A 21891-nucleotide genomic window follows, 5' to 3' on the forward strand; every position below is an offset into this window, starting at 1 on the left:
TATTTGCAGCTGGCCCCTGCAGCAGCACAGATATCAAGAGCTTCTCCCTGGCTGGTGCAGGGACTCCCAGGGATTATCCCAGCCCTGCTGTCAGGCACTGTGCACACAAGGACTGCCATCCTTTCACCCTTGTGCTTGGGCTCAGATCTCTGCTCCAAACCCAGGAGGGAGGGTGAGAAATTCTGGGTTAGGCAGAGGGGTAGACAAGCAGATCACGGCAGGCACAGGTGTCTCTGTGCCCGCAGCCCCCGCTGCAGAGCGAGGAGCTGGAGCTGCAGGCAGCCGTAGGCAGGGCCCGGCCCCGGCTGGTGCAGCTGCTGTCCCGCTGCCCGCGCTGGCTGCTCCGCACCGCCCGGCGCCTGCTGCCCGCCGCCGCCCTGGGCAGCCTGCGGGGCACGGCTGAGCCCCGCCAGAGAACATCCCTGCTGCTCCGCCTGCTGGAGGAGGCCGGGCCCGCCGCCTGGAAACACTTCGCACAGTCGTTCTGCATGGAGTATGACCTGCCCCTGGATCTGGAGGTGCTGCTCATGAGCTCTGCAGGAGAAGGTAAGAGGGGATCGGACCAGCATCCTCTGACCAGACACAGCCTTGGCACCCATTCACCCTATCTAACTACTGGACCACCACTGCCCTCACTTGCATGGCCTTGTTTTTCTTGGAAGCACAACTTTTGGCATAGAAATGTAATTTGTGGTAAAAAAACCCCTGGCGTTAACAGATGAAACTAATAAAAATTGTGCACCCCCACCTCCAATAAAGTTGGGATGCAATTTGTGGATGGATTTATGTGAAGAAGAAAATACTCCAATCTCTTTGTTCTGTGCACTTTTGTTCTTTTTTAAATTCTCCTGATCCAGAAAGGCAAGAACACAAGTCACAAAATAACCACAGAAAGCCGCTTCTCCATATTTCTCATTAGCAGAGGCAATGGCTTTAGAGAAAATGAGGCAATTCATAAGGACCACAATCAGTGTGTGTTATCTCACAAACTACACAACTTGAACACTCTGCTTTGTGGCACCAGCTAAGCTGTTCCTCTCCTTTAGTGGATTGCTTCATCTGGTAATTAGTTGTTTTCTTCTGCAGGAAGTCTTACAGGGTGAGTCCTTCATTACAGCACTGCTTTCACATCCCGCTTGCAGTAACTCTTATTAGATGCATCAGTTGGGTGGATGAAACCTCAGTAACCACGTGAAGCAGCAATTTTGGCTGAGATGAAACAGGGCAAAGACCAGACAACCAAGGGGGAATGTGGACTGGTGGGAGATTTCTCTCAGGACTGAAGCTGAAACAGTTTTCAGCCTTTTGATACTGTGACATATCATAAAAGATGATGTCTCTTAAGGTCTTGGAGCTGTCTTATACTGGTTTAACTTTTGTAGTAACAGATGAGCATCACTAATCCTTCTGAAGATGGATTGCTTCTGGTTATGCTGAGGAGGTTTTGTGGCAGCTTTGAGCCATGCAGTGAGCCAGAAAAGGCCCCTGACTGGGGTGCTGACTCTGCCAGTGGTTTATTCACAGAAAATCCTTCTTTGCAGGGAAAGTAAGGCTCCCCTTTTGGGCCAGTGTGGTTTCAGATCAGCCAAAGCTGCCCATGCTCTGAGTTTGTTTGTATCAGAGAGTAAAGCTGTTTTTCTCCTTCCTTGAAAGCAAAGTTAACTGCACTGTAGAGTAATCTGGAAGGAAAAGATCAGATGAGGACCCTGAAACCTGGATGTTTACATTCCTTATAGTGAGTCTTGGTTTGTGCCACTGTCAGTGTTTCAAGATGCTTACCCTTTGTCTCTGACCAGCCACACTCCAAATTTCAAGGGCAGAACACTCACATTGACCATAATGAATTTCCCATTCTACTCCTTTAGGTTACTTCAGCCAGACAGAAGAAGCAGGCACAGATACAAGAGTCCAGTCACCTGTGCCAAAAGGTAAGTTTGGAACAGATCCTGTGCTCTTGGAGTTTGTCTTCTCTGCTCATGGCCTTGGCAGGGCTCCAAATGTCCCAGGTATTGACTCTCAGCAAGGCAAGGTGTGGAAAAGCCACTGCAACTTCACATTTCATTGTTCTGTTCTTGGTGTTTTTCCTGTGAACTTCTCTTGGTTTTGTTTTCTCTCTCTGAATTTCAGACAAGCCTTGGTGACCCCCTGCTAAGGAACTCATTCATTTTAGTTTCTGTGCAGGAATCTCCCACCCACTCTACAAAAACCATGCTTTTTGCATTTTTACTGTGGTCTGCTCATTGGTAGGTGGATGAAATTGGTTTGGCTTTTAAAGGAAGAGCAGAAAAACTGTTCAGGCATCAATCAAGCAGAAACCACTCCAGAGCTGTCAGAACAGGAGCTTAAGGGTTTTCTTCAGGGGTGAATTTGGAACTGAAACCTTCCTAGTGGTGCAGATCATGAAGAGACACTCTGCTTTTTGCTCAGAGACTTCTGAGTCACAGCACTGCAAATGTATTGTGTGTCACATGCAGGTTTAAGATCTCAAAAAATGAGAAAAAAGTGCCATTTGTTCTGCATTCCGACTGCTGCCAGCTGCTGTGGTGTCCTAGTGAGACCATCTTGACAGTTGCTGGTGGAATAGAAGTTTGAAAATAGTGCTGAAAGTTATTAAGACCAGTTAAGAAAGACATTCAGCTCTGTCCATTCCTTCTATCTGACAATGCACCACAAAAATTAACCACCATAACAAATATTAACCACTATAACAACCTTGGGAATCTGTGGACCCTGTGTTCCCCAGAGCAGATATTCCCTGCCACATTCCCCAGATTATCAAAGCAGTTCCTCTGTTCAAAGCCAGGCAGGTCCATCATCAGCTTACGAAGACTCACCATGAGCTGCTTGTGGCCCATCTCAGAAAAAGAAATTCTGTAATCTCATCCCGAGTTTACAAATAGTTTTGTCTGTCCAATTTTTCCTCTTCAGCCCTCCAAATGCTTTGCTGGAGAGTCTTGCCCAGCTTGAATATGTTGCCATTCAAAGCACTCTCCTGACATGGTTGTGACCTTTCCATTTTCAGGCTCTGCTCGCCGTCGCCGTCCCAGCAGCTCTGGGAGTGACAAGGAAGCCAAACAGCGACGGCTGGGTATGTGGATATCCCAGAAGCTGGGCTGGGCTTCCCTCTGAGGGAAAAACCTATTTAATCTCTTTGCAGAAACTCCCAAGAAATCAACTTCCAGCATGGGTGAAGAGGGAGCTAATGAACAGGGAATAATATGTATAATACACAGATACCCAATTCTCATCTTAGAGATAGTAAGATTTAATTTTCATAGAAAGCTGTTTCATCTTTTTCCTGAATGTTGTTCTTCTTTGAAAAATTAGGAAAAGTTATAGGTTATTTTCAGGAGTTCCAAATTTGTCATTTCTACCCAGCAACCTCTGATCAGGGCCATTGTTTCTCTGCCTGTAAGTGGTATTATTTTGGATCTTTCATGACTCACAACTAACTTTTTAACCCTCATACCCCCTCTGTTGTCTCCTCTCTTAGATTCATCTGCAAAGTACAGGCGTCTCCTCATCAATTCTATCCACCAGAGATATGGAGGCAGGAGAGAAGCAGGAGCAGAAGCACAGAGACAAACACAACCACTGCCTTTCAACCAAACCTTTGTCAACGTTGTCATTCACCGGAGCAAAGCCCCCCGCTGGAGAGAGAGAGCAGAGAAACCCCGAGAGGAGCTGGCAGGTGCTGCTGAGCCAGAGGAATCTGCAGACACAGCCATCAAAGTGTCAGATCTGTTCTGCACCGAGGCCCCTTTGCACTCCACAAAGGTGATCTTTTTGTTTGGTAAACCAGGTACAGGCAAGACCAGGCTGATGCACAGGATTTGTCAGAAATGGGCAGAAGGTTTCCTACCTCAGTTCCTCTTCACTTTCCTGTTTGAGTTTCGGCAGCTGAATTTGTTAAAAAGAAAATTGACGCTGAAGGAGCTTTTGTTTGACATGTTCCTTCAGCCAGAGGACAGCCCTGATGCAGTGTTCCAGGGCCTGCTGGAGAATGCCCAGCAGACTCTGATCATCTTTGATGGGCTGGATGAGTTTGCAGCTAACATGGACGTGTCATGGTCCTCTAGAAGAGACTCAGGTTTTTCCTCCCCTGTGCCCATATCCCAGCTCTTCGCAGACCTCTGCCATGGGAAGCTCCTGCCTGGTTGCACAGTGCTGGTCACCAGCAGACCTAAGAGGTTACCTGACTTCTTATTACATACAGTAAGTGTGCTGGCAGAGATTTGGGGGTTTGACCATGAGAAGGTTGAGGAATATGTCAGCCACTATTTCCGTCAGCATTCGTTCAGAGAGCGAGCCATTGCTCAGGTGAAGAACAGCACCAAACTCCTCAGCATGTGCCTCATCCCTGCTCTGTGTAACATTGTGTGCATCTGCTTGGAGTACCTGCTCCTCAAACACCAGGTGAGCGTGGAGCTTCCTCAGACTATGACACAGTTTTATATCAAAATGTTCCTCATCTTCCTAAACAAGCAGCAAGGGGACTGTGCTGGTGATGAGGTGACTCAGCTGAACTGTAACAAAAAGGTCATTTTGGATCTGTTTGATCTTGCACTGAGAGGCCTGGAAGAGAAGAAACTTGTGTTTTATGTTGGTGATATTCCTGAGGATGTGAAGGAATTTGCTTCCTTGCATGGACTGCTGACTGTCTTTGAGGTGAAGACGAGTGGCACTGGCCCAGAGGCTGGCTATGCCTTTGTGCACTTGAGCTTGCAGGAGTTTTTTGCAGCACTGTGCCTCATGGTGAGTAGGAGGGTGGACAAGAACTACTTGAAGAAGAAATTCTTCTTGAAGTCAAAGTGGAATTCAAAGAATGAGACAAAGACTGAGTTTATGGAGAGTTTTCACATATTTCTCTCAGGCTTGTCATCAAGGGAGTGTAGGACATTTCTCATGCTGCTGGCAGAGCAAGATGAAGCTTGGGTGCAGGAAAAGCAGGATGTGATCCTGCAGTCTCTCAAGAAACTGGCAGCCACTCATCTGACAGGGCCCAAGGTCCTTGAGCTCTGCCACTGCACCTTTGAAACACAAAACCTTGAAGTAGCCCAGCACATTGGGAGCCTGCTGAATTTCAAGTATGAGTTTAAAAACTTCAGACTGACAACGCTGGACATGTCAGCTTTGGTTTTTGTCATAAACTCGAGCCAGGATTTGATTTGCTTGGATTTTGCAGGATGTCTTGTGGACACTGACTGTTTGGAGGTTCTGACTGGCTGTAAAAATGTGGAACACTTGAGGTAAATACAGTGAATGCTGAGAGCTGGTGGGTTGGGAGAAGGGCTAAGGAATTGGAAGGTCAAACCTCAAGTTTGTTCTAGAAGAGAGAGAGAGAGAGATGATGTGAGAAAATTTGCTCTGAACAGCATAACTTCAGTACTGCAGAAATGTATGAAAGAATGAATTTATGAGTGATTGAAGGATAATAAGGTGATAAATTCATTCTGGCTGTATTTTTGTTTGTTTTTCCATTTTGTTTAAGATGAACAACAGGCTAGTTAATGCAGTAGATAAGAGGGAAGATGATAGGTATTTCTTTATGAAGGAATAGTGCAAGCAAATGAGAATATCAGCTTTTAGTGTGTTTTTCTTTTTCCCTTTTCTTCACATTTTAGCTTTCGTAGCAGGAGATGTGGTGATGACTTTGCTGCTGCTCTTTCAAAGGCCGTGCAAGGAATGGGGAGCCTGAAGAAACTGGAGTAAGTCTTTGCTTGTAACACCAGTGTAACAGCAGTTTTCTATAACTGAGTGACACTTGCTCACCCCAGGCTGATGTGTTCTGTGCAGCATGTGAGGATAGCAGTGCACAGAGCAGCACAGACACCTGTGGCTCTTGTTCTCTGATGGCAGCAAGAGCAGTGCTGTTCTTCCCTGCTGGAAAAGGAGTTGGAGTTGGTTGCAGGTGGCAGAGCCAGGCTGCTGCCTCTGTGTGCTGGGCAGATGGTGCAGGCACAGGTCTGAGGCTGCAGGGGATTCTAGTGCTCCCTTTGCTTGGTTTGAGTGATCCTTTCTCTTTCCAGGTTGACAGGTGGGAGCATCACAGCTGAGGGGATGACTAACCTGGTCCAGGCTGCATCACAGTGCCTTCAGCTTGAGGAAATAAAGTGAGTGTGTTGTGGCAATGATCATCAGAGAAACCATTCCTTCCTTGGGATACTGATTGGAATGAATCCGTGTGCAGCTTGCAGGGCAATCGGATACGGGATCCAGACGTGAAGAGGGTGATGGACCTGTTTTCCAAAATGGAAAAGCTGAAGAAAATAGAGTGAGTAAAAATGGCTTAAACCTTGGCTACTGTGAAGACAAACACAGCACAAGATGTGGGGCCCCAAGCTGAGGCACAGACTTTTAAGTGCAAGCAGGACTGTGCTGGACTGAGTTTGAGACAGACTCAGCCTCACAGTTCTTATCTGAGTCTTTTTAAATCATCCCAGAGGAATCCTGGCAGCACTGACCCCTCTCCAGGAATTACAGTGCATGTGCTCAGCTCAGTGCCTAGCTCGACTTTCCCTCTTCTCTCCCCCTTGGTGAGGCTCAGGTTGAGATGTCTCAGCTCTGATTAAGGGAGGATGGCTCTATCAGAGTCTTCCAGCCTTTCCACAGCCCTCTTCTCCTGTGCTGCCTGAGAGGGACAGACTGCTAGTGAAACTCCCAGATGAATCTGCAGCTTTTTAGATGGAGAGAACCAACCTCGCTGAAGGGATTTAAAGCTTTTAAAGAGCTGCTGTAGGTGCTGGAGTCTGAGTGTGGTTTGTGTGAAGGACAGGGATAGACACAAAGCCATGGAATCAGAGCACTACCCCAGCTGAGAGGGAGACACTCTGCCTTTAAAGGTTTTCCACACACCCACACAGGTGCAAGCAGGTGAATCCATAATACCTGCAGTCATTGCTGGACCCATCCAGGAATTAATTACTGGCTTTGCAGTGTGGTTAGAGGTGTTTAAAAGCAGGGCAGAAGGAGGGGGGAAGGAGGAATGTACCTGCTGCTCTTGCTTTCCTGGGCACACTGGATAATAGCTTGTGGGGGATGCCAGCCTGCCCCCAGGGAAGCAGCTTATCCTACAGAAAAGGCAGGAAAACTGTGCCATTTGTAACCCTCACTCTCTCACCCATCCCTGTTACACACAGAGGGCTGTTCCAGGGATGATTCCTTCCAGGCTCTCAGTGCCCTGTGCCCTGAGAACAAGCAGAGGATTTGTAGAAGCAAGATCTTGTGTCATATCTAATGAAGTCCAACAAGTAATGAAACAGAATGAGCATGCAATTAAAGAATAAATCCTCAGAGGCTGGAGGATTGTGTTCAGGCCTCCCTGTTTAATAAGCCATGCTTAAAATGGATTTGTTGTAGTGGGAGTTTAACTGCACTGTGGATCAGTGGTGTAATCATGAAGGTATGAGCTACCTCCACTAACTAACCCCAAACTGGTTAATGATCATTCTGCAGCACATAGAAGAGTAATTTCTAATTCTAAATTAATGGGAGCTACAGCTTGCAGAGAAAAAACTATGATCTGACAATGCTTTTGTTGAGTCCTAGATGTAAATTTAAGAAATTTTTGAGAAATACCCTAATTAAAAGACTGTGTGCTTCAGGATGCTATAAATACACATTATAATATTGGCTTTTCACAAATATTGTAATAGATGCTATATGTACAATGCTAAAAGTAAGTTTGCTGTTAAGATATAGTTTTTATTAGACATGGTAGTGAAACAGCAGATGAAGTTATGCTTGTGGTAATTAAACTACCTGCTTGTTGGGACAACATACAATGAATCTATGATGGAGACTCCTGCTACTGTTAGCACCTACTGTCTGTAGAAAGCATGGCCCAAAGCCCAGGTGATAATGAGAAGGGACTAAAACCACAGCCAGGAAATGTGCATGCTCTACAAAGGCAGACTGAGGAGGAGCAGTTCTTGGAACATGTGAACTAGTTCCAGGAAAAGTTTAAATGTGCATAATTGTTTATGAATATGCAGTAGGCTGATGTAATAAAGAAGGTGTATAAAGTGGTGTGTTCAAAATAGCAGGTGTGTTCTTGGCTAAGTGCCAAGCACCTGGCTCTTAAACCTTTGCTTTATTATCTTTGTTTCCTATTGTCTTTCACTAAACTTTTAAATTTTACTAGAAGAGTGAACCTTGTTTTTCACAAGGATGTTGGGGAAAAAGAGCAGAGGACATTTGTGTAACAAAAGAACAATGCTGTGGGGTCCAGCAGCTGAGATTCTATTTTTCCTCATGTTCACAGCCTGAGCAACAACCACCTTTACTTGAGTGCTGTTCTCAGTTTGGCAAAGGAAGGCATCGTGTGTCAAAATGTCACTGAACTGTGTGCCAGGTATCAACACTTGGAGCTCTTGCAAAAGCAAGGAGTTTGTCTCTTTAGATGCTGACTTTAAATGGACACTGTTTTCCTGCTTAATCGTTGGGTAATTGAAGTGAACAAAAATCAGTTTGACTCTTTTCTTTTCTATTGGAAACAAAATGGGAATTCATTGTGCCATTTACTTCCTCTTTGTATTTTTAATAGGTCATTTTATCCTTGGTCTATAAAATCATTTGCAGGGTGTGATATTTCTTCTTGTATAACAGAATTTATACTTGCTTCTAAAGTCTGCACTATATCACAAAGGAAATTCTTTACCAACTAGCATAAATTTGCTATCAGTCAGCTAAGTTTAGTGAAAATGTGTGAATTTAGCTCTAGCTCTACATTCCTTTAAATTACAGGTTTTGGTGTTTTCATGTGTCCAGGATGACACAGGGCAGATTTTTTAAATCATCCTGACTCTTGTGCTTGTCTTATGTTCTAAGTTTAACAGATCAAAGTAATCCCTGGTGTAACTTAAATTGCATATGGCTTTTTCTTATTTTTCTTGCTGGGAGGGAGTTTCTATTGAATCTCTTTCCAATAAACTTCTGCCCTTTAAAAAAAAAAAAAAAAAAATATATATATATATCCTGGCTCAATCCTCTCCACAGTATGACTGTTTTATCTGCATTGCAGCCCCAGCTCAGCACATGGGGTGATCTTTGCTTGGCTGTGGCAGTGAGCTGGTCAGGCAGAGGACCCTCTTTAGCATCCAGGCAACAGCTTTGGTCCTCACCAACCACCTCTGCTAAACAAATGGCATCCTTCCACCTCCTCTCTAATACTGACCTGGATCTCTTTTTCAGGGTGAACACTGTGATTATTTATTTTTCTGGCTCCTCTGGGGAAGTTCAAAGGTGAGATGCTGCACTTGTGGTTGTGCTGTGTTCAGTCAGGCTGGTTGAAGCCATCACTTGGTGCCACCATAAACCACAACCCCAGCAGAGCTGCTGCCACTGCCCCTGCATCTGGCACAGCCTGAGCAATAGAAAAATAACCAAAACCCCTGGGTTTGCACACACCCACAGCCAGCTCCACAGAAGCAGCTCTTTAGTGCCTGGGTAGGATTGAGGTGCTGTGTTTGCAGAACTGCTGAAAGGCACAGAGCACAGTGGTTTCTGCTGTCAAATATTAGCCAGCACCCAAGCTGTCAGATATTTATAAGGCATATTAAAAGCCAAATATTTTGCTTGTTTGCAGATCTTTGGATTTGAAGTTGGAAGAGAATAAAGAACATGTAATTCCAGCTAGATGTGTGAATTTATGGTAAGAGTAGACACTGAAAGTCCTGCTGGTGCATGTGATTTGCAGATGGCAGGTATTGTAGAAGGCCAAGAAAAGCAGATATGTTCATCCTTGAAGGCAGAGGATATTTCCACATGTGGAAAAATTTGAAATAAACCTAAATCAGTAAATAAAAATGACAATAGAAATCCTACCCAGCACCCCCATCCCCTCACTCCTCACCAAGGCTTCTCGTTCACAGCTTGCAGGATCACAGGCTGTCTTCCCAACATTCCAAGATGATTGTGGACATTCTCCAGAGCTGTCCCTGTCTCTCTGAAGTGGAGTGAGTGCCTCCTCTCCTTCCTGCTGGGTGGCTGCAGGCAGGTGGTGTGGGAGCAGGGAATCATAGGATCACAGACTGCCTTGGCTTGGAAAAGGCCTTAAAGATCACAGGTTTTCTAAAGCAAGATGGTTTAGGTCTAAAACATGAATCATGTTGCCAAAGAGCTTAAACTTTTTGTCTGGGGTGGTTCATGCAGAAATGAACAGGGAAGATTGATTGGAGACAGAAGAACAGCTCAGGCAAAAAACAATAACGAAAAAAAAACAATTGTAGGAAAGGGAAAGCAAGGTTTTCAGGGCTTTGTTTTTACTGTTCAAATCAGTCCCCACTAACTGGAAATTGTTTCAGTTTATCAGGCAACAAGCTTGGAGATGAAGGCTGCAGTTATCTGCTGGAAAGCCTCCCCTGGATGTCGATTTCCCAGCAGCTGAAGTAAGTGTTGCATTGCACAAAACCAACCTGCCCTCTTCTGAAGGGAAATGGTTTCAAGCATGCAGGACACTGGGACAGTCCTGTGGGATTTCAGGGACCAGCTAATTGCCTTTTTCTTTCTCAGTCTCAGTCAAAACTGCCTCTCTGTCACCAGCATCTGCAGCCTGTTGAAATCAGTGAAAAGCTGCCAGAGGGTGATGGAGGTGCAGGTCAGGTATGTGGATCTTGAATCATCCCTGGGATTAATCCCAAAATGCAGGTCTGGGAGTTCATTCTGAGGTTTTTGTTGGGTCAGCTCAGGAGTGTGGTGGGTGGAGAACATGTCCCAAGGTGGTCACTCACACTGGCACTTGGTGACACGTTGCTGTAAAGCTGATTTTATCAGGGCCATAAACCTGGATCTGAGCACTTACAAAACTGGCTGTCCTTTCATGCCTGGGGGAGGTTTAAAATGCTTCCCTGCTCTGTGCCTTGGGAAGTTTTGGAGGCAGGATCTCTGCAGAGTATGAGAACTGGTGACATCTCCTGGAGCAGAACTGAAAGTTCTCCTCTATTGCTTTCACTTGAAAACACATTGGAGTTCAAGTATAGCAGTTTGGTCTGGGATTTGTTTAGTGATTCAGAGAAACTGGATCATCAGATGCTGCATAATTTGATCCAATCAGAATGTAAACTAATGGAGATTATCTTTTCTTGCTTTGGGAATGTTTTAAGCAGAAGAGATTGATGTCACAAGAGTTTTGCAGAACAAAAGCAAACAAGAAGTCCTGTAGATAACCAAACCATGACATTGATTGATGACTTCTCTTTTTCACAGCCTTTGTCATGATACTGCAGTCCTAAGATTTAGAGAAGACAGGGAGGTTGCTGCCCTTCCTCCTAGGTAGGCTGTGTGTGCACAAATGGTGTTATCTCAGCATCCTGTTTAGCTCTTGCATCCTGTGTAGGTACCAAGGGTAACACTCCACTTCACAGCAGTTCCTGCCTCCCACCCAACCCCCAAATCTAAATGTAGAACTGTCTCCTGGCTTTCTCAGCCATTTTAAAAGTAGTCACTGCCTTCTGTAGTGTTTTATGTCTCTACAGCACATTTCATCCCAAGCAGAGCAGGCTGTTTAGTGGCACTTGTGCTATCTGATAAAAGAGAGGCTGAAAAAACGAGTGAATGTCACACCAAATGCTGAAAAGATTCACAGACCCCTGCAGTTCAGAACACTATGCATTCTGGACCATGGTACTCCTAAATCATGAGATGTTTGGAGTTTAATTTTTCCTCTGAGAAAATTATGGTTGAAACATCTCAACCCGAAGGTTTTGACCAAGAAATGTTCTCCTGTTGCTCCTGGAATTTTAGGAAATTTCACTATTTATACCCTTGTTCTCTTTGGACTGTAAAATAGCATTTGCCATGGTAAACCTGCATTCCTCCTCTTAGCCAGGGAGAAGCAGCAGAGCTGTCATGGGGTACAGTCCAGTGGTTGTGCTTGAAAGGGAGTGACAGCCTGACACACATGATCTGTGGACTCCTTTAAGTCTGATATTTTAGGTTTTGCATGTTCCATTTAGTTATGAATAGTCAGATTTAGTTATAGCTTTGCTGTGTGTAGTTGTAGCTTTTAGTTACAGTGTTACAGTTTAATTAGCCATAGACAGTTCCACTTAATTATGAATAGTCAGATATTTGTACAGGCTTTTCACAAAACTTATTTTGGCAAAAGCTAAATTCAGCAAAAGCTGAAATCTCCATCAAACTTGGGTAGAAATATCTCTTTCCCCTTCTCCCCAGTAGCCTGCATGTTGAAATATTTGCTTAGAAAAGGAGAGCTTGCAATTGGCAAGGTACAGGCATGGGCTGGAGCCAGGGTAGCCCCAGGGATCTGCCCAATTGCTAAAGCAAAAGAGTTTTTACCTTTGTCTGGTTTTGTGCTCCCTTAGGGACGAGCCTGTGTTCTCTACTGATGACCAACAACATGGGGAGGAAAGCCAGACTCCTACCAGCTCCCAAAGAATAAGGTACCCCGGGCAATTCTCACTGTCTTACATGCATGTCCTGTCTCTGGGTCCTGTTTCCAACTCTGCATCTCTTAGTGGTGAATTGGGAATGTCCCCAGTGCCAGCAGCTCGGGGTGCCCTGCCCTGCCTGGGGGGAATGGCTGGAGCCCCTGGCAAGGGGCTGAGACCCTGTGCCCACCCTGTGCCTTACAAGGGGCACAGGGACTGCAGTGCCAGGCAGGGGTGGCCCCATCACCTGGAGACCCTGTGGAGCTGGTAAGCAGTGAGCTATTCCAATGGGACTGTTTAATTCCATTATTATCTCTGCACTGATTCTCTAGTTTTCAGAGCAGTTGGGTTTACAGCCTTATTTGAAATCCTACAGACCTGAATGATTGATTTCTTTTTTCCCCCATAGACTGACAGACTGTAATTTTCAAGCCAGTGACCTGAAGAATCTGTGTGCAGTCCTGAAGGAATGTGGCCACATCTCTGAGCTGGAGTGAGTGCTCCTTATCCCCCACGGTGTTTACCTGCAGTTATTTGGGATGCTGAGAAAATGCCACTTGTTTGTTCTGCAGAGCTGTACAGAGTGGGGAGGGGCACAGCCTGGGGGAAGGTGTGGCTGTACATAGAAAATAGAGCTGATGGTGCCTATTGGCTTTTTTTACTGTGCAAATTAAATGCCTTTCTTTAAATCCTAGCCTATCACATAATTATCTGGGAGACGAGGGACTTTTGCAGCTGTTTCAGTGCCTCCCAAAACTGGAAATGTTACATTCTCTCAAGTGAGTAGCTCCTGTTTTTTGCTTGTGCACGGATTGGGTTTTGTGAAGTGCTGTTTGTGGAAGCACAGTGCACGTTTGGGAAGAGCTCTTCACAGCCAAGAGCAGGAATATTTTGTGCTGCACTGTGCTGTCTGCTCTGTCCCCACCTCCAGTCCAGAACAGATTGACTCCACTTGACTGAGCTCAGTGCCCAAGAGCTCTGTGCTTTGCTCCCCCATGAAGAGGACAGGTGCTCTTGTGTCAGCTCCTGGTGTCTGAAACTGCCTGAGGTCTGAGCAACTCACTGAATATTTCCTCTTCAAGTTCTTCATTGGGAGGGAGAGCAGTCCTTGAGCTTTGAAGGAAGGGAAGTGCTGGGGAGATCCAGCCCCAGGGGTGGGGTCTGAACCAGCTGGTGGCTGGTGTTTATCTGGGTATTTCACCTGGCACTCCATTGCAAGTGCTCTCTACAGAGCTGTGGCTTAAAGAGCATGGCACCATTCTGCACTGTTGGGGGAAATATTTATTGTTCCTGTTTGATTAATTGAACTGTTCTCAAGCCAAGACTGTTTCAGTTGTTGCAGACAATCTCACTAGTACAGGTTGTCCTGAGAGACTGTGAGTTCTCTGTTTTGGAGGTGTTAAAAGCCCAGCTGTACAATGTCCTGAGCAGTCTCCTCCATGCTAAACCTCCTCTGAGCAGGAGACTGACTAAATCAGCTCTGGAGGTCCACTCCAGCCTAGTTATTCTGTGAATCTCTGATGAGATGAATGAATTTAAAATACATGGGAGTGAGTTGTGTTTGCAGATCTCTAGTTGAAACACAGGCAGAAGGCAGCAAAGCACAGCCTGGCAGTGCTGCAAAAGGAGCACTCTTCTGTGGCATGGGGTTAACTTTTATCAGTTTTGCTTGCAGCAGCTGATTTCATCTTTTCTTCCTGTAGGTTTAATGACAATCAGATCTCCCTGAACTCTGTGTTTTTCTTAGCTCAGTCATTAGCTACACTGGAACACATTAAAACAGTGAGCCTCAGGTATGACCAAGAGTACTTTCTGTATTCTTTTGCTATTTAAAACCTCAAGCTGTGGGTTTTGAGGAGTGATACAGGAGCTTGTGCTGTCAAACTCCATACTGATGGTGTTCTTTTCTGGTTACAGCTTAGGACACACACAGGTGGTTCATCTGACCTTTTGGGAAAGAGTCAGGTAAAATCATACCCACTCATAAAAGTCTTTCAGACTTGTTGTGAAATTCTAAACAGAAGGTGACACGTGGGTCCCTGAGGTGTGTAAATTAAAGAGCCAAACTCCAGGCAGGGTGGAGGAAGCTCAGTGAGCTGTCATGGCTGATGGACTGACAGCAGGGGAACAGAGGGTACAGAGCAGCCAGCAGCTCTCATCTCCCTGCTGGGCCAGGACACAGCAGATGCTCAAGTGGGTGCAGAACTCTCTGGAGGGCTAATAAGGCTCTTTTTGTTCTGGGGATGGGGTAAATCTCATTCTGGCAGTCTGGAACATGAGGCCACTGCCACCTCCTCACCCCATCCTTGGGGAGTTGGCTACATGAGAGCAAGAGCAAATGCATAACTCATGGGCTAAACATTTCTTTCCCCAGAAGTGCCAGCAGATGGAGAGGTGGTTCTGAGGCACATCCCAAGCTGGAAGCAGAAGGACAGAGCTTTAGGTATGGCAGCCTGGCTCCCCTTTGTCACCAGGACTGGGGGAGAGGTGACAGTGGGGTCTGTGTGCTGTGTGGGACAGAACCATCCCTCCAGCTGTGTCTCCTCAGAGAGGAAAATAAATAATGCATCTTTTGCTTGGCTTGAGGGGATTGCCTTGCTTTCCAGCAGAGGAAGCTTCTAACTATAAATAATGAGAGAAAGATCTGTGTGACTACTTCATTCATCCCATGGGGACCTGACAGTTTGTCACCCTAAAAGGCTTCTATGATTTCCTTCTTGCAGAAGGACATTGGAGGCACCATTTCCAGCCTCCCTCTGGGAGAGCCAGGACAGTGCTGAGCAGGGAAAGGTGCTGTCCACTCTCCTGAGAACTGAATCACCAATGATGTGGCTCTAGGGAGGCAGCACCCAAAATATTGGTATTTTGGACTGGCTTTCTGGAATCAGCTCAGGGATGATGAGGTCATCTGCTTGTCCCAGGTTTTGATTTCTTAGTCCTAGCACAATAGATGTAGTGGAGGTGAGAGGGTCACCATGGGCCTTGCCCTGGGATTGAGGATCTGGGCTGTGCAGGGAATGTTGGATCCTGTGTCATGTTCAGCTCCTCAGTGCTTGGTTTGCTTCAGTCTCAGGGACTGCAGAGTGGGTCTGGAGGATGTGACCAGGCTGTGCCAGACACTGGCTCAATGTCCCCAGCTGACAGAAATCGAGTAAGTCAGTCAGTCTGTCTGTCTGTCTGTCTGTCTGCCTCCCCAGCCCCAGGCACAGATTTGATGTTCAGGGTGGCAGCTGGTGAACACCAGCTCTCCTCTCACCACATCCTCCCAGGGCTCCCCACAGAACTTCACCCCCATGCTAAGCTAAACCCAGACTTTGTACTGCCCTGTTTCAAAGAGAACTTCAAAGCTCCCTCCTAAGCCTGCCACATCAGTGTGTAAAGGCCCCAGAACAAGGGTGTGTTCTCATAATCTCATTCCTCAGTAACTAAAAGTTCTCTAGACTTCCTCCTGTGTCTAGATTGTTTTCTATTCCCCGAGACCTCAGCTTGTTGTACAGCCAGAGCAAGAGTTCCTGGCCACTAAGCCATGAGCTCTGCTCCTGAAGGGCTGCTCACTCCAGGCAGGAGCTTGGCACCAATTAAATTAAAAGAATATTGCTCAGAACAAAAGCTGAGTAATGGCAAATAAAAATAACATAATACCCCATTGACTGCATGAAAGACATCAGTAGCATTGTTTTGTAAATGTACAAAAGTTAGACTCTTGAAACTGGAGTGATAATTGGCTGTAGGATGTAAAGAAGAGAGATCAGGCTGTAAGGACTAAATCTTGCCCAACCTTTATGGCATTTCTTTTTCAGAATTTGCCCATAACACCGCGTGTGTGTGCATGTCCATGTAAATGTTACAGAAATAATTAGGGAATGAAACAATTTCTCTGTGTGTTGTTTCCTCCCATGTTTTACAGTCTGTCTGGAAATTCACTGAGTGACCAGAGCATCGAGAGGTTACTGAGCTTTCTGCCATCCCTCTGCCATCTGACACTCCTGAGGTGATGTTTGGGGTCCCTGCTCTGTCTGCTGCCATGAAACATTGGTTTGGAAAGTGTTAATACCACAGAAGATCTTAGGAGCATTAATCAGTAATTGTAGAATAACAAGTAAGGCAAATAAAAGGCAGAAATGCTTTCATACCCATTCCTTTCTTGTTTCTAGAAGCAAAGCATCCCTTTAATGATATTTAGCAGAGAGTAAAAAAGGACAGGAGGAAAGCTGTCTGTCCTAGGCAAAGCATACATATAATCCTCACTTAACAGGTCCCATGGAACATGACTTTCAGCATCCAGAACAAGTGTAGGAAATGTGTCTAGGACAGCCCACTGTGTCCTAGAAGGAGCTTGGCCATTTTTACAAGGTGTTGTAGCATGGGGGAGCTGCAGGTTCCTATGAGACTGAGTTTGCCCACACAGGAGCTTGCTTCCAGTCTGAGTATCTCCAGTCCAGTAGCCCCAGAGAGGAGTTGTTCAGTGTAACCCTTGGTCTGTACTCCCTTTTTAGCCAAAGGGAACTAAAGGAGACTCTCCTTTAGGTAAAGGAACACTTTGTGCCAATAGTCACAACTTTAGGTCCTTGCTACCTCATCCTGAGTTAAATGGGATGAATCCAATCTTTTGTGTCTCCAAATGAACAGTGGGAAAATTGGGCTGTGTGTATGGGAACCTCTCTTCCTGGGAGCTGATCTCAGTGTTTCTTCTTTCCCTTCCTTCACAGTATTAGGAGAAACCCCTTGTCCCCACATTGTGCTGTTGTACTCCTGAACTCCATCATCCTCTGTGAGCGGGTCAGAGTGGTGGAGACCAGGTAAGAGACTCCCACTGGAGCCCAGGAGCTCAGCCCCAAAGGGATACAAAGCCTGTCATCCTTGGAGATCAGTGCTGAAGGACTGTGTTTTGTTTCTGCTCCAGGTCAGGTGAAAATGCCTTCTTGCATTTAGGAGCAAGCACACAAAGCCAAAAGACATCCTGCAGGTACTGGCATGGAACACTTACTGTAATTCACTTGTGGTTGGGTTTGAAACATTGGTGCAGGGAGGCAGATTTTGTCTTGTATTGGGAATTCATGGGTGGTCAAGGAGCTTAAGATTTTGGTCTCAATTCATCTGCTTAAATACAACTCAGAACCATTTAGATGCATTGGGATGGCAGAGACCTGTCCTTTTCTTTTTCTCTTTTCTTCTGGGCTGTTTATGATCATCTTGAGTTTTACCAAACTCTGCTTCATGACCACATGAACTGAGCCCTCATCACTGCATTTTCCAAAGGTGCACCTCAAATTCTGGGTGATAATCCCCACGTGAACCTCAGTGTGATGTGAGGTGTGTCTGCAGGCTCCTGAGTGCCCCTGGCCAGGAGAATGGGACATGTCTCTGTTCCAAAGCATGAGAAGGCTGCCCAGGGATGGTGGGCAGCCCCCAGAGCTCAGGCTGAGCTGGCTGCTGGCCACGTTTAACTCTTGCTGTCCCACAGGCTGACAGGCTGTGCCATCGGGCCAGGGCAGGTGGAGGAGCTCTGCAGCATCCTGGAGCAGCACGGGGGGCTGGCAGAAGTAGAGTAAGTGGAGTTGGGGGTTTTACCATGATTTTGAGCAGGGTCACTGAGGGGGAGATGTGTTTGTGGGGTTCAGCATTGCCTGGAGATTCCCAGCCTGTCTGCAGGGGTATGTGTGCTCATTCAGACTGCTGAGGAACACAATCAATTGGAAATTATACAGGTCCTTTTGAGCTGATGGGACAAATTCATTGGGATTTGCACTCCATTACTGGTTTGAGGCATTTGTTGCTTCACCTGAGCTCTTCATTTGAGCTTACTGTGGAGCTTATGCATGAGATAATTTCACAAGGCAGTGATTTATTTTAAACAGAACTTTATTGGCTAAGTTAGGATTTAAGTCCAGGAAATTTGAGTTTTTTCCCTTCAAAGCTTCTCAGAGGAGCTGTTTAAACAAAACATAGAATTATAGAATACTTTTTTTAGAAAGTATTTTTAAAGGACATCTAGTCCTGTCATGAGCAGGGACATCTTCACCTAGATCAGGTTTCTCAGCACCCTGCCCAGCCAGGCCTTGGATCTCTCCAGGGATGGGGAAACTCCCCCCTCTCTGGGCAGCCTGTCCCAAAAGGCTGGGTTTGAGCTGGCCACATTGTTCTTCTGCCTTTCAGTCTCTCCAGGAATGAGCTGGGAGATGAAGGCCTGAGGTGCCTCTTGGACCACCTGCATCGAGTGCCTGGGACCTGCTCCCTCAAGTAAGAGAACCCAGTGACTCTGGGTGAACCTGAGTGAATCTGGGTGAATCTGGGTGACTCTGTGTGACTCTGTGTGACTCTGTGTGACTCTGGGTGAATCTGAGTGAATCTGGGTGACTCTGGGTGAATCTGGGTAACTCTGGGTGAATCTGAGTAACTCTGGGTGACTCTGGGTGAACCTGAGTGAATCTGGGTGACTCTGGGTGAATCTGGGTGAATCTGGGTGACTCTGAGTGAATCTGGGTGACTGGGTGACTCTGGGTGAATCTGGGTGACTCTGAGTGAATCTGGGTGACTCTAGGTGAATCTGAGTGACTCTGGGTGACTCTGGGTGAATCTGGGTGAATCTGAGTGACTCTGGGTGAATCTGGGTGAATCTGAGTGACTCTGGGTGACTCTGGGTGAATCTGGGTGACTGGGTGACTCTGGGTGAATCTGGGTGAATCTGAGTGACTCTGGGTGACTCTGGGTGAATCTGGGTGACTGGGTGACTCTGGGTGAATCTGGGTGACTCTGGGTGAATCTGGGTGACTCTGAGTGAATCTGGGTGACTGGGTGACTCTGGGTGAATCTGGGTGACTCTGGGTGAATCTGAGTGACTCTGGGTGAATCTGGGTGACTCTGAGTGAATCTGGGTGACTGGGTGACTCTGGGTGAATCTGAGTGACTCTGGGTGACTCTGGGTGAATCACCTCCTCCCCAGCAGCAAGGGGGTTGCTGAGATCCTTCATGAAGCTGCTGCTTGTTCTTCTTGCCCCCTCCTGCCTCAGGAGAAAAGCTCTGACTGAACCATGAGCACAACTCAACACCACCAGGCTGTGGTGGCTCAGGCTCTCACCCAAAACCTGCTGAAAATAAACAAAAGCTTTTTTATTAATGCCAGCAGGAAATAGCAATGGCCAGAGTGGGGTGGTGAGACAGAGGCTGACCCAGTTCCCAGAGTTTTCAGTTCATCTCACTTCTGCACATGGTGTCCTTTTTGAGTTACACAGCCCCACAGCCTCTCCCTTCCCTTTCTGGTGGGGCAATGACTGTTCCAGCTGCTGTGGTGCAAGAGGAAAATCCCATTTTCTGTGTCCCCCAAGTCACCAGCTCTGTCTTGGGGGGGTTTCAGTGACTGAGCAAAGCTGGAAAGGCCCAACACCCACAAACTGTTGTAATTCACTGGCACCACAACAAACTGCTCTGTCTTTGGTGCCAACTTGAATTTTACTTCTGTGCCTGAGTAGCCTGGGGACAGCCCTGGCTCCTGACACGTGGAAATCCTTCCTTCTCTTCTGTGCAGCCTCAGCCATAATGGCATTTCTCAGGATGGAGTCCTGCATCTCATAAATGCCTTTGTCACATCTGGAAACACCACTGAAGTTCAAGTCAGGTGACTGTTTTTCTTCATTAATTTCTGAGTCTTCCCTTCTTGTTTTCCTCTTAATTATTGAATGTTTGTGATCTTCAGGTAATAATGATGAGGGCCACACTTTCAACTACCTTTATCCAACTACCTAAAGCTTTGGTTTATGCCCATTTTAATGGCCAAACATAACTGCCAAGCAGAACTATCATTCCACAGGGCCAGGTTATTTTGTGTATAGACACAGATATTCAGCTGCACCAATTATTGTCATGTTAATGTTAATGAACCTCTTCAGGGCAGGAGCCAGCATTTGCTTTCTAAGGGTATCTTCAGTATGTTGAGATTTCAGAGGCAATAGAAAGCAATTTCCCACATTTTCTTTACTTGGATTTGCATCTTTATCTCCTTTCCTCTCAGGACAAAAATATCCCATGGGCTCTGGGCTTGTTGCTCTGGCACAAAGTGCTTTTCTCACAGATTCCAGTCATGAGACTGGGTTGTGCTGCACATCTGTGGGACTTTATCAGTGTTTATGTTCATGGGACCAGTTGGTCTGTCCTGAGCCAGCTTTAACCAGGGGCACTTCCATTCATTCCTGCAGTTGGATGTGGGTGCTGAATCTTTGGGATGCTGTAAGATCTCCTGACTGTTGTACCCCTCCCCAGAGCTCAAGAGAGTGCAGAGGAGGCAGATAAAAGCAGGACAGGTCAGGATTGCTTCTCCAAACACCAGTGCTGCCTTTTTGCCAATGTAGCAGGAGTGAGACCTTATTGAGCATTTCCCTGGGCTGGTTTATTTTAGGGAGGGGTAAGCTGGGCCTGGTACCTCTGTCAGTGTTGTGCTGGATTATTTTCTGGAGTTTGGTATCATAAAATTCTGACCACTGGGCAAAGTAGTAATTATCTATCTAAATCTTGCACTCATGTTTTCTCTGTGCAGTTTGTGCTCCAAAGCAACTTTAATCATCAAGCTGACAAGTGGAAATGACCCAAGAAAGATTTTGAGGTAATGTTACAGACTTTTTGGTGATTTCTTTGGCAAAGGTGGTGTCCTTTTCAAGGGACAAGGCAGACAAAACATCTTTTTTCCCCTGGCTCCTGGCATGATGATATTTTACACTGATAGCTGATAGATTTCTTTTGACTCACCTTTTGAGAAGAGTTTTCTCACATCACAGAGAATCCCACATCCCTTTTTCTTTTTGCTTCCCCATTGTCTGTTCCTCACCTGGCACCTGTGGGTGTTCCTACAGCCCTGTCACAGGACAAGGTCCTACAGAAAGCAGTGTCATTGTAGCATACAGGTAGTACAGGTATGTTCTACCAGAGTGTCTCAACAGATGCTTTTGAAGTGTTGCCACAATATTTTTTTTGGAAACTCTTAAAGTTGTTTAAGGTTCTTGTGCCATCCTTCTTTCTCTGTGAGGTTAGGCTATGCTGCTGGTATTTCTGGCTCAGGAAGCCTGAACTTTTGTTTTGATGAGCTAAGGCTGTTCTCTTTCTCATCATTTCAGACTGGCAGAGTGCAATTTTCAGCCAGAGCACTTGGACAAGCTGTTCTTGCTCCTGGAAAAGTGCACTGCTCTGACAGAGTACAGGTGAGTTGGTGCCTCTTGGCCCTGTTTGGGTGGGTTCATTTGTGAGCTGTTCATGACTGTCAGCTTTGGTTCCAGGTTCTCAAATAACAACATGACAGTCCAAGCTGCAGAAAGACTTTTGCATTCCCTGAGGAAAGATCTGGGGCTGCTGAAAATCAGGTACAGTGTGATTGTGCTTTTGTAGACACTGATCTGAGACTGGTTTGATCTTCTAAGATCTCCTTTCATCAAAAACAAAAGTGAACTGTGCATCTTCCAAAGGCAGGAAACATTGGCCTGAGATGCTCTCATGGCTGACTCTGTTATTGTATTTG

At 46.1% G+C, this 21891-nt stretch overlaps 1 protein-coding gene across 1 annotated transcript in view; it reads left to right on the plus strand.

The window, feature by feature from the left end:
* Positions 1-387: 387 nt before the first annotated feature.
* NLRC5 (NLR family CARD domain containing 5) overlaps positions 388-21891 on the plus strand; it is a 30309-nt gene continuing 8805 nt past the window's right edge. The window contains exons 1-30 of the mRNA XM_079315884.1: positions 388-546; positions 1866-1928; positions 3023-3088; positions 3494-5249; positions 5625-5708; positions 6030-6113; positions 6191-6274; positions 8264-8353; positions 9193-9243; positions 9587-9652; positions 9873-9956; positions 10305-10388; positions 10513-10602; positions 11206-11271; positions 12324-12401; positions 12799-12882; positions 13085-13168; positions 14093-14182; positions 14307-14354; positions 14764-14832; positions 15457-15540; positions 16297-16380; positions 17099-17188; positions 17293-17355; positions 17854-17937; positions 18546-18629; positions 19915-20004; positions 20920-20985; positions 21494-21577; positions 21653-21736. Of these exons, the coding sequence (XP_079172010.1) occupies positions 489-546; positions 1866-1928; positions 3023-3088; positions 3494-5249; positions 5625-5708; positions 6030-6113; positions 6191-6274; positions 8264-8353; positions 9193-9243; positions 9587-9652; positions 9873-9956; positions 10305-10388; positions 10513-10602; positions 11206-11271; positions 12324-12401; positions 12799-12882; positions 13085-13168; positions 14093-14182; positions 14307-14354; positions 14764-14832; positions 15457-15540; positions 16297-16380; positions 17099-17188; positions 17293-17355; positions 17854-17937; positions 18546-18629; positions 19915-20004; positions 20920-20985; positions 21494-21577; positions 21653-21736 (3992 nt within the window). The 5' untranslated portion in view covers positions 388-488. The remainder of the gene's footprint in view (positions 547-1865; positions 1929-3022; positions 3089-3493; positions 5250-5624; positions 5709-6029; positions 6114-6190; positions 6275-8263; positions 8354-9192; positions 9244-9586; positions 9653-9872; positions 9957-10304; positions 10389-10512; positions 10603-11205; positions 11272-12323; positions 12402-12798; positions 12883-13084; positions 13169-14092; positions 14183-14306; positions 14355-14763; positions 14833-15456; positions 15541-16296; positions 16381-17098; positions 17189-17292; positions 17356-17853; positions 17938-18545; positions 18630-19914; positions 20005-20919; positions 20986-21493; positions 21578-21652; positions 21737-21891) is intronic.

The sequence above is a fragment of the Erithacus rubecula genome (genome assembly GCF_903797595.1).
Source record: "Erithacus rubecula genome assembly, chromosome: 12".
Classification (NCBI taxonomy): domain Eukaryota; kingdom Metazoa; phylum Chordata; class Aves; order Passeriformes; family Muscicapidae; genus Erithacus; species Erithacus rubecula.